At 45.2% G+C, this 12545-nt stretch overlaps 1 protein-coding gene across 5 annotated transcripts in view; it reads left to right on the forward strand.

Annotated features, from left to right (window-relative positions):
• The window catches only part of SYNGAP1 (synaptic Ras GTPase activating protein 1), a 469079-nt gene that overhangs the window by 249018 nt on the left and 207516 nt on the right, over positions 1-12545 (forward strand). For all 5 annotated transcript variants that reach the window (XM_040324977.1, XM_040324980.1, XM_040324978.1 and 2 more), the window contains one exon: positions 3128-3226. In XM_040324977.1, the coding sequence (XP_040180911.1) occupies positions 3128-3226 (99 nt within the window). The remainder of the gene's footprint in view (positions 1-3127; positions 3227-12545) is intronic.

Consider the following 12545-nt stretch of genomic DNA (forward strand, 5'->3'; position numbering starts at 1 on the left):
CGGACACCCTCCTGCCCCCTCCCCTGTTATACTTACCTTCTGTGATCCAGAGCTGTTAAAGTGGGTGTATTTAATGGTATATCTACATACGGGGCTAGATTCAGATAGATCTTTCGATCGTAAAATCCCCCGGCGGAATTCAAATTCCGTGGCTAGGGGGAGTTTACTATTTAAAACAGGCGCGTCCCCGTGCCGATCGAACTGCGCATGCGCCGCCGGCTAAATTTCCCAGCGTGCATTGCCCCAAATGACGTCGCTAGGACGTCATTGGTTTCGACTTGAACGTAAATTATGTCCATCCGTATTCGCGACCGACTTGCGCAAACGACGTAAAAAATTCAAAATTCAACCCGGGAATGACGGCCATACTTAACATAGGATACGCCGCATATAGCAGGCGTAACTATCCGCCGGAAAAAGCCGAACACAAACGACGTAAAAAAAAAACGCAGGGCGGGCCTTCGTTTCTGAATCGGCGGAACTCCTCATTTGCATATTCCTCGCGTACAAAAAACGAAACGCCACCTAGCGGCCGGCCTGGAATTGCAGCCTAAGATCCAACGGTGTAAGTCACTTACACCTGTCGGATCTTAGGGAGATCTATGCAGGAACCTGATTCTATGAATCAGGCGCATAGATACGACGGACGGAACTCAGAGATACGACGGCGTATCAGGAGATACGCCGTCGTATCTCTATCTGAATCCGGGCCACTGTGAACAACAGGGGTTCCCCCGAGATTTCAAAAAATTTTCAAGGGTTCCTCCAATGTTCAAAGATTTAGAATCTTATTCCCTGTACACACGACCAGGTTTTCCAGTGGGAAAACTGCGAGGAGAGCTTTTGGCCGTGTGTATGCTCCATTGCAGTTTTTCAGAAGGGAAAACTGACAGAATCGGACAGCAAAAAAAAAAGAGAGCCAGCTCTCTTTTTTCCCGTCAGGATTCCCAGCGGAAAACGTCCGTTTTTTGGCAGTTTTCCTGTGAGGAAAAAGACCGATGGAGCATACACACGGTTGGGATTCCCGAGGAAAAGCTGAGTTTTCCCCGACGGGTAGAGAGCAGGTTCTTGGTTTTCCCCTCGGGATTTCCAACAGACCTTTTGCCGTCGAGAATCCCGGTCATGTGTACAGGGCATAAGAGGTAGTGGTAAAGGAAGGCTGGAAACGGATTTTCACAGGTTATGTGGACAAAGTCATTATTGGGCTGTATTCAGCAGTGCACCACAAAGCCAAGGATCCCTCCGTATAGGACATTCACCCGAGCTGAGAAATCCGGATGAAATGAGTCAAAGAGAGTCAAAAGTCTTTATTGCTCAGCTGGTTACAACAAGCAGGGCAAAAGTTTTAACCTTAAACTGTGTAGAGTGTTCTTTACTGTAAGAGCGGTAAGGATGTGGAATTCCCTTCCATAGGCGGTGGTTTCAGTGGGGAGCATCGATAGTTTTATAAAAACGAGTAGCACCTTAACGACAAGTACAATTACAATACAGTTTATTACAGTAGGAATCAGAGAGCCCTGCTCGTCAGAGCTTACAATCTAAGAATTGTATGTTATTAAAAATTACCTTTCCTTTCCAATCTGCAGCTCTGTAATTTTCTGTAAAATGCAATATGGCCACCTGGAGACATTCTGTACACAGAGGGCTGGATTCAGATACATTGGCGTATCTGTCCGCCCGGCGTAACGTATCTCCGATACGTTACGCTGCTCTAACTTTGGGCGCGAGTTCTTTATTCAGAAAGAACCTGCGCCCTTAGTTACGGCGACGTAACGTATGTGTTGTGGCGTAAGGCCGCGTAATTCAAATGTGGAAGGGTGGGGCGTGTTTTATGTTAATGTGTGATGACCTGACGTGATTGACGTTTTTTTACGAACGGCGCATGCGCCGTCTGTGTACATATCCCAGTGTGCATTGCTTTAAATGACATCGCAAGGACGTCATTGGTTTCGACGTGAACGTAAATTACGTCCAGCCGTATTCGCGAACGACTTACGCAAACAAAGTAAAATTTCAAAACTCGGTGCGGGAACGACGGCCATACTTAACATTAGCTACCCCTCATATAGCAGGGGTAACTATACGCCGGAAAAAGCCGAACGCAAACGACATAAAAAAAAAAGCGGCGGTCGGTCGTTTCTGAATCGGCATAAATCCTCATTTGCATATTCCTCGCGTAAAAATACGGAAGCGCCACCTAGCGGCCAGCCTGGAATTGCAGCCTAAGATCCGACGGTGTAAAACACTTACACCTGGCGGATCTTAGGGATATCTATGCGTAACTAATTCTCTGAATCAGTTGCACAGATACGACCGTCGGAACTCAGAGATACGACGGCGTATCAGGAGACACGCCGTTGTATCTCTTTCTGAATCCGGCCCAGAATGTGTACAGAACGCCCCCCCAGAAAAGTCATTCCTGCTTGTGTGATTGGCTCACTGATTTTCCCATAAGTCTGCACTAAGATACAAGTCATTAATTTTGGATGAGATACTCCCAATAGGAAATCATGTCTAAACAGATGCAGCCCATGAAATTGTCTTCATTAGAGCCCTGCAAGTGCAGCAGCTGGTTGATAACTATAAAATCACTCCGCCCATGAACACAGACAAACAAACGGCTATTCCTTCAGAATAACAAAAGGTAGGAACCTGCAAAACAAATTTGGTAAAATCCTTGCAATGTACAAAGATCACCCAGACGGGAATGTTTTTTTTTTTTCTCAACAAAAGGGGAGTTACTCTTTATTATTTTAAACTTTTCCTCCAGTACTGATGAAGAGGAATTGTGTGGTCCGCCGAAACATGTTGGCTGTCTTTTGCTCTGTTTGTTGTAACCAGCTGAACAATAAAAACGTTGGACTCCTAAAGATTTTCATTTTGTGCTCTCTTTGACCCAATACAAAAGGTTTAGAATGGCTGACTTGTGAGGGGGTGATGGCAATTGACAGACAAGAATTAAAATAGAGCTTCTGAACTTTCCAGGCCCTTTAAAAAAAAAAAAAGCCGCAAATTTCTGTTATATTGACCCTCGTTATTCTTTGACTCCCCAGCACAGCAAGGTTTGAACATTCTGATCTGCAAGCTGTTGTGCATCATCCCTGACCGCTCTTCTTCCCCTCTGTAGGTGACAACAGCATCGGGTACCAAATGCTTTGCCTGTCGTTCGGCTGCTGAAAGAGACAAATGGATAGAGAACCTTCAGAGAGCCGTCAAGCCCAACAAGGTACAACGCTGGTTTTATCTACTATGAACAATCTCTTTGTTACTTTGAAACTTCCTTGAGTACATGGCTTCCAGTTGCGGCTGATGCTTAACATTTTTGGGGGGGGGCGCAAACAAACTGAAAAATTCTGAAAAAAAACACATCAATTGCAGCCTCACTGTGCCCATCAAACGCAGCCACTGTGCCCATCAAACGCAGCCACTGTGCCCATCAAACGCAGCCACTGTGCCCATCAAACGCAGCCACTGTGCCCATCAAACGCAGCCACTGTGCCCATCAAACGCAGCCACTGTGCCCATCAAACGCAGCCACTGTGCCCCATCAAACGCAGCCACTGTGCCCATCAAATAGTGCCACTGTGACCCACCCGCTCAGCGTCTGCCCGGCACTTACCCTGTCTCGGTGACGGCGGCGAGCGGTGGGACCTTGCAGCGAAGTCAGACATGGGCTCCTGTGTCCTATGTGCATCTCCTTCCAATAGGCGTCCAATCGTAGAGCATGTAGTTTCAGCCAATCAGGTGACGGGTAACAGACCCGCGCACCTGATTGGCTGAGAGGCGCTTCAGTGTTAGGAAAGTGAATATTCATTCGCTTTTCTAACACACCTGGGTGAACTGTGAGCATCATGGTTTGCTCTTGCTGTTCACCTTTTTTGAAGCCGATCAGGTGCTTCAAAAACACCCACCGCCCAGCATCCGAAAAGGGGCCGGACGTCAGAGTAGGGGTGGCAATGCATGAATCTATCTATTATACACAGAGGGGGGTGGCTGGAGAGAGGGGTTGGCGCTGTAGTACACCCGTGTGAACAAGATCTAAATGTGTAAATGGAACACGATCTGAGGATTCACTGGCACTTTCTTGACTATTGGACTATCAGATCTATTGTATTAGTGTCCACTGCAGTGCGCAAAATCTGCATATTGAGGATTTGACAGGGAAATATTTAGCTGGAGCACTGGCCCCAGAATAGGCGAGAATGAGAATTCAGCTTTTACAGGCAGCTTTGTGTTAACCGGGCTAGCCCTGAGGGCCCCTGGAGTAGTTGGAGAATATTTAGAGCAGTGGTCACCAACCTTTTTGTCACCAGGGACTGGCTGCATGGAAGAAAATCATGCCAAGGCCCAGAGGGTGGGAGTTCTGAGCATGTCACTTGCCACAGTCACCTGCCACCAGATGCAGTTTGAAACTTGCCACGTCACCTGCCTTCAGATTGAGCACAGAGGCAGGCCTCGGTGCAGTGGTGGGTTCCGAGTGAGGGCAGGAGAGCGGTGATGCAGGGCGGGCGGAGAGAGATGATGTCATCTCTCTGCTCCCCACCGCACATCTGACAGTGCAGCCTTCGTGGTCCGACTGCAGGGAGGCCACGGCCTGCCACCGGGCCGGGGTTTGGGGACCCCTGATTTAGTGTGCCATCAAATTTGATTGAGTCCAGTGAAAGTTTATTATTTTTGACAAGAGGTCAAAAGCCAATTTGTTTCAGGGGTTTAAAACTCCCCCTTGTTCAGGGGCTTCTTCTTTATCAGGAAATGTTATTTTATGTTAGTATCTTGTTTCTTAGCCCTGATGAAGGGGGAGTTTTGAACCCCTGAAGTGCATTGGCTTTTGAGCTCTTGGCTAGAAAAATACATTTTTACTGGCCTTAACCACTTCCTTACTGGGCACATATACCCCCTTCCTGCCCAGGCGAAATTTCAGCTTCCGGCACTGCGTCGCTTTAAGTGACAATTGCGCGGTCGTGCGACGTGGCTCCCAAACAAAATTGACGTCCTTTTTCCCCACAAATAGAACTTTCTTTTGGTGGTGTTTGATCACCTCTGCGGTTTTTATTTTTTGTGCTATTGTGCTTTTGTGCTATTTTGAGCGACAATTTTGGAAAAAAACACACAATATTTTTTACTTTTTGCTGTAATAAATATCCCAATAAAAATATAAAACATTTCTCCGTTTAGGCCGATACGTATTCTTCTACATATTTTTGGTAAAAAAATAAAATAAATCGCAATAAGCGTATAGTGACTGGTTTGCGCAAAACAAAATAGGGGACATAATTATGATTTTTTTTTTACTAGTAATGGCGGCGATCTGCGATTTTTATTGGGACTGCGACATTATGGCGGACACATCGGACACTTTTGACACATTTTTGGGACAATTCTATAAACGGTGCTATAAATATGCACTGATTACTGTATAAATGTGACTGACAGGGAAGGGGTTAACACTAGGAGGCGAGGAAGGGGTTAAATGTGTTCCCTACCAGTGATTCTAACTGTGCAGGGAGGGGACTGACTGGGGGAGGTGACCGATCTGTGTCCCTATGTACAAGGGACACAGCATCGGTCTTCTCTCTTCCTGACAGGACGTGGATCTCTGTGTTTACACACAGAGATCCACGGTCCTGCTCAGTTACTGGGCAATCGCGGGTGCCCGGCGGCCATCGCGGCTGCCGGGCACGCGCATCGGGTTCCCAGTAATGCGGCGGGTGCGCGCGCTCCTCCCCTAGTGGCTCTGCAAGACGAGGTTGTCATATGACGTCCTCTCAGAACAAGAGAGCTATCGTGCCGCTGTCAATTGGCGGCCAGTAGTAAGGAGGTTAATCAAATTTTGTGATTTGTGATTATAACGGAAACAAAGAAAAACTTTTTTTTTTTCTTTTCACAGTTTTCAGTCTTTTTTTATATGTTTAGCAAAAAAGAAAAAAACACACTGGTGATTAAATACCACCAAAAGAACGCTCTATCTGTCTCAAAAAAATTATAAAAATGTTGGTTGGGTACAGTGTGCAATAGTCATTCAACTTGTGACAGCGCTGAAAGCTGAAAATTGGCCTGGGCAGGAAAGGAGGAAAGTGCCCGGTAGGCAAGTGGTTAAATAATGCATTACACTTTAAAAGAGAAGTATGTTTTTTTTTTTTTTTTAAGATTCATTCTTACCTAGGTGAATGCAGCATCTGTCCCCTGGCGGCTGTAATACGGAGAACCGAGCGATCTAATACCGCAGAACGTGCGGTTCCCATAGCTCCATGAGCAGAGAGCAGCTGACTGTCAGTCATTGGCTCTCTGCTTTGCCCCCCCTCCCCCCCCGAGCTCACCGTAGCACTGGGTTGTAGAGGGGGCGTGAGCGGCCGGCTCAGGCTCTCAGCGGCTCGCTGAGAAGCTGAGCTGGGTGCCGGTGACTTGTCCTTAAGGTTCCCCTAACGAGAAAGATCCTTCAAGGACTGCGCAGGCGCAAACTTGCCAACGGAAATCTTCGAACCTCGCCTGGCATCCAGGCTCATTCTTTAACATCCCCGTGGATTGGAGGATGTTAAAAAAAGAGCCAGGAGGCCGAGCGAGCGCAGCAAGCCGTCCGAGCGAAGCGAGGACGTGAGGCCGACTGGCCACTAACCTCGAAATCCACGTCGCCCTGAATGCCGGCCGAGGTTCGGAGATTTCCGTCGGCAAGTTTGCGCCTGCGCAGTCCTTAAAGGAACTTTCTCGTTTGCCGGAACCATATCGGCAGATCAGATTGCGCCTGCACAGGAACTTTCACGTTAGCCAGAACCATTTCGGCAGATCACCGGTTCAGGCATGTGGGTGGATCCCGACTTCATTGTCGCAATCTTGCACGAGACTGGAACAGCTCTGTGACATCAGCAGACAGCGGACTTCAGCCCGCTGTCTGCTGAAAACGTGTCACAGGAGTTCAGAATGAACTGTTATCCATAGGAGAAGTACAGCCAAACAAGCTTTGGCTGTATTTCTCCTTTAACCAAACCCATTTAATTTAAGTCGACTAGAATACAACCAAAACTAAAAATGGCATTTTAGTCATAAGACTATGACTAAAACGTAATTTTCGATTAGAGGACACATATTAGGAATATGAAATGTTGGGGTAACCTATTCTTTACCCTTTCTATGTAAGGTTTATACAGAATGATACTACTGGGAACCTGGTTAGAAGCTGCGTAGCATCTACGTCACTGGGGCTGACCTCCATACATGACTCTCATGCTATTATTTGTCCCAACGGTGGACTATAACCAGACAGGTTGCTCCAGGTGACGTCTCTTGCTTTCTCCTTGCCCTAGTTTTGAGGAAATGTGGATTGGCTGTGTTGTACAGATACGTCCTACTTGTGTTCTTATGGTCCATTCACAGGCCAGGTCACTGGGGCATACAGCATTACACAGTACTTAATTACTGTGCTGTTAATTATTAGAATCTTACAGCTTGCTGCCAGAACCATGGCCTTTCACAACCCTGCCAGTCCGGTAGAGGTGACATTGTTCCTTCTATGTATACTGTACAATATTCTATTATACTGGGGTGGTCTGTGTATGTGTGTGGTCCAGAATTCATTTACCAACTGAACCCCAGCTTCCCCTTCAGTCTTGCACAGTTGTAACGGCTCCATTCCTTTACTGAAGCTGCTTAGTCTGATTTCACTGCACGCTGTGAGCTTCTTACAATGTTCATTGGCAGCATAACCACCTCACGCCCGGCCTATAGCGGAATAACAGCCGGGCATTGGTTCAGTTATCCTGACTGGGTGTCATATGACGTCCAGCAGAATAACATGGCGGTGTGTGCCCGCGGGGGGGCGCGCAGTGCAGCGATCAGTGGTGCTGTGTGTCACTCTGACACACTGCATCTCTGATCGTAGTAAGGAGCCTCTGACGGAGGCTGCTTACCACATGATTACCTGTGACTAGGGTTGCCACCTCATCCCTTTAAAACAGAACACATATTAATTACACAGGTTCTGGGGCTAATTTAATGTCCATAGGGCACCAAGTGTGTTTAATTAGCACCTTAATCAGCCAGAGAACCTGTGTAATTAATATGTGTTCTGTTTTAAAGGGATGAGGTGGCAACCCTACCTGTGACCAATCACAGAGGATCACAGCATGAACCGATCATCAGCACATTGATGATCGGCACAGCCCCATCAGATATGCCACCAAAAATGCCCATCAGCTGTCAGTCAGTGCCCCATCAGAAACACCTGTCAGTGCCCATAACTGTGCCAATCAGTGCTCATCAGGAACATCGGTCAGTACCTCATCAACAGTACTGCCCATCAGTGCCATCTATTAGTGCCCGTCAGTGCCCATCAGTGCTGCCTGTCAGTGCCCATTAGTGCCACCTATCTTTCCCTCTCTCTAATCTTTCTCTCTCTATAATTTCTCTCTCCAATCTCCATCTCCCTCTAATCTCTTTGTCTAATCTCTCTTTCTTTATCATCTCTCTCGCTCTAATCTTTCTATATCTCTTTCTCTCTCTTTCTCTCTAACATCTCTTTCTCATCCCTTTCTCTCTAATCTTTGTCTCCCTCTAATCTCTATCTCTAATCTCTTCCTTCCTCTAATGTACCTCTGTAATTTCTACCTCTCTCTATCTAGTATTTGCTCACTAATATCTCTCTAATATCTCTTTCTCATTTCTCTCTCTTTCTAATGTCTTTCTCTCTAGTCTTTCTAATCTCTCTCATTTTTCTCTTTCTCTAATTTCTCTCTCTATAGTTAGTTTCTCTCTCCAATCTCCATCTCCCTCTCATCTCGTTGTCTAATCTCTCTCTCTCTCTTTATCATCTCTCTCTCTCTTTATCATCTCTCTCTCTCTAATCTTTCTCAATCTCCTTTTTTTATATCTCTCTCTTTTTCTTCTCTCTCTCTCTCTCTCTCTCTATAATCTTTCTATCATTTCTCTCTCCAATGTCCATCTCCCTCTAACCTCTCTCTTTCTTTATCATCTATCTCTCTCTAATCTTTCTCAATCTCCCTTTCTTATCTCTCTCTCTCGCTCTCTCTCTAATCTTTCTTTCTGTATAATTTCTCTCTCCAATCTCCATCTCCCTCTAATATTGTTGTCTAATCTCTCTTTCTTTATCATCTATATCTCTCATCTCTGTCTATCTCTTCTCTCTCTCTCTAATCTTCCTCTCTCTCTCTATAATGTCTCTATTCAATCTCTATCTGCCTCTAATCTCTTTGTCTAATCTCTCTTCCTTTATCATCTCTCTCTCTCTCTCTCTCTCTCTCTCTCTCTCTCTCTCTAATCTTTCTATAATTTCTCTCTCCAATCTCCATCTCCCTCTAACCTCTCTCTTTCTTTATCATCTATCTCTCTCTAATCTTTCTCAATCTGCCTTTCTTATCTCTCTCTCTAATCTTTCTTTCTGTATAATTTCTCTCTCCAATCTCCATCTCCCTCTAATATTGTTGTCTAATCTCTCTTTCTTTATCATCTATATCTCTCATCTCTGTCTATCTCTTCTCTCTCTCTCTAATCTTCCTCTCTCTCTCTATAATGTCTCTATTCAATCTCTATCTGCCTCTAATCTCTTTGTCTAATCTCTCTTCCTTTATCATCTCTCTCTCTCTCTCTCTCTCTCTCTCTCTCTCTCTCTCTCTAATCTTTCTATAATTTCTCTCTCCAATCTCCATCTCCCTCTAACCTCTCTCTTTCTTTATCATCTATCTCTCTCTAATCTTTCTCAATCTGCCTTTCTTATCTCTCTCTCTAATCTTTCTTTCTGTATAATTTCTCTCTCCAATCTCCATCTCCCTCTAATATTGTTGTCTAATCTCTCTTTCTTTATCATCTATATCTCTCATCTCTGTCTATCTCTTCTCTCTCTCTCTAATCTTCCTCTCTCTCTCTCTATAATGTCTCTATTCAATATGAATATATCTGATCCCTTGCCCTCTCTCTCTGTCTCACCCCCCCCCCCCCCTCTCTCTCTCTCTCTCTCTACCTCACCTCTCTGTCTCACCTCCCCCCCCCTCTCTATCTCTCTTTAATCTCTCTCTCTAATCTATGGGCTAGATTCAGATAGATTTCGGCGGGCGTAGCGTATCTCAGATACACTACGCCGCCGTAATTTAGAGCAGCGGGTCCTGTATTCACAAAGAACTTGAGCTGAAACTTACGCCGGTCCAGTGTAACTGGGCCGGCGTAAGCCCGCCTAATTCAAAATAGGCTGGTTTGGGGCGTGTTCTATGTAAAATACTAGTGACCCCACATATTTGAAGTTTCTAACGAACGGCGCATGCGCCGTCCGTGGACGTATCCCAGTGCGCATGCTCCAAATGACGTCGGCAAATCGTCAATGCTTTCGACGTGAACGTAAATTACGGCCAGCCCCATTCACAGACGAGTTACGCAAACGACGTAATATTTGAAAAATTTGACGCGGTTCCGACGTCCATACTTAACATTGGCTGCGCCATCTTTTTGGTGGTTTATCTTTACGCCTGAAAACCCCTTACGTAAACGGCGTATCTTTACTGCGACGGCCGGGCGTACGTTCGTGAATAGGCGTATCTAGCTGATTTACATATTCTAGGTGTAAATCAGCGTATACGCCCCTAGCGGCCAGCGTAAATATGCAGTTAAGAGACGACGGCGTAGGAGACTTACGCCGGTTTATTTTAGCAATATTTAAGCGTATCTCAGTTTGAGCATACGCTTAAAGTTGCGACGGCGCGGATTCGGACTTACGACGGCGTATCTACTGATACGCCCGTCGTAAATCTTTATGAATCTGGCCCTATGTGTTTATTTCTGTGGATATCTAATATGAGCCCAGTTTGTCTTGAAGGATACTGTCACCTGTCTTTGAGGACAGGGAATATTTGAGAATATTTTCCATAGAGTTGCAGCAGTATGACACAATAAGAACGATTTCTCATGCGGCGTGTGGACAATGTCAGTAGATACAATGGGCCAGATTCACGTAGAATCGCGGCGGCGTAACGTATCCTAGATACGTTACACCGCCGCAATTTTTCATCGCAAGTGCCTGATTCACCAAGCACTTGCGATGAAAACCTACGCCCGTGGCCTCCGGCGCAAGGCGGGCCAATTCAAATGGGCGTGTGCCATTTAAATTAGGCGCGCTCCCGTGCCGGACCTACTGCGCACGCTCCGTTTCCTAACTCCCGCCGTGCTTTGCGCGCCGTGACGTCATTTTTTTGAACGGCGACCCGTATTCCCGGACGGCTTACGCAAACGACGTTGATTTTTTAATTTCGACACGGGAACCACGGCCATACTTTAGACCGCAATACACTTGCTGACTAAAGTTAAGGCACCAAAAAAAAAGTGTAACTTTGCGACGGGAAACTAGACTAGCGGCGATGTAGCGAACGCGAAAAACCGTCGTGAATCCGCCGTAACTCCTGATTTGCATACCCGACGCTGGTTTACGACGCAAACTCCCCCCAGCGGCGGCCGCGGTACTGCATCCTAAGATCCGACAGTGTAAAACAATTACACCTGTCGGATCTTCTGGCTATCTATGCGTAACTGATTCTATGAATCAGTCGCATAGATAGAAACAGAGATACGACGGCGTATCAGGAGAAACGCCGTCGTATCTCATTTGTGAATCTGGCCCATTCTGATTATCTGATCACCAGGTTGGAGCATTTCCGCCTGTCCATCCACTTTCCTACCGTCATCCTCGTTCATTTTAATCTATCTATAAGTAAAAAAAAAGTTTCCCTTTGATTTCAATTTAATACATTTTCATTTTGTTTTTATAATAAAAAAAAAAATCTTACTTTTTTTTTTTTTTTTTTTTTTTTTTTTAGGTAAAGGGTGTTCTTTATAGATGATTGCTATACTTATCTCGACGGTATAAAAATAGCTTCATTTTTTTTTATTTCGAAATGAAAGTCCTCATCAGCCCATAATTACTTAGAATAAAAAGTTCCATTAAGAAAGCAGAATATTGACCTGGAAAATAATTGTGATATAATTGCATAAAAGAACCATTCATTGCATTCATCTCATACATTTGTATGAACACCTTTTAATCAAACGCAGTGTTTTTTAGATGGTCTAAAAATTTATATTTGACATCACTGTAGTGGCTTTCCACAAAGTGGACCGGCCTCGTGGCATTTCCGTGCCCTTGGCACTGAATAAGGTGACATCAGTTTTCAGAGGGTAACTTTTTGGGGCATGCGTTATATGTTACTTTTCCAAAACATTTACTGGTGGTGAATCAGTCACAATAGTTTAAAACATATGCACCTGAACAATTCACCTGCAGTGAATATTTGGTAAATGTCAGATTCACTCCTTGATGTGGGTCTATACAGTAGATAAAAGTTGCCATCTTCCTGCCCACCCTACTGCTTGAATGCTTCAAGACATTTTAACCACTTCCATACCGGGCCTATTTTTGCACTTCTCTCCTACATGCATAAATCATAATTTTTTTGTTAGGGAATTACTCAGAACCCCCAAACACTATATATGTTTTTTAGCAGACACCCTAGGGAATAAAATGCCGGCCATTGCAACTTTTTATCTCGCACAGTATT

This window comes from Rana temporaria, chromosome 9, assembly GCF_905171775.1.
Source record: "Rana temporaria chromosome 9, aRanTem1.1, whole genome shotgun sequence".
In the NCBI taxonomy this organism is placed as follows: Eukaryota; Metazoa; Chordata; class Amphibia; order Anura; family Ranidae; genus Rana; species Rana temporaria.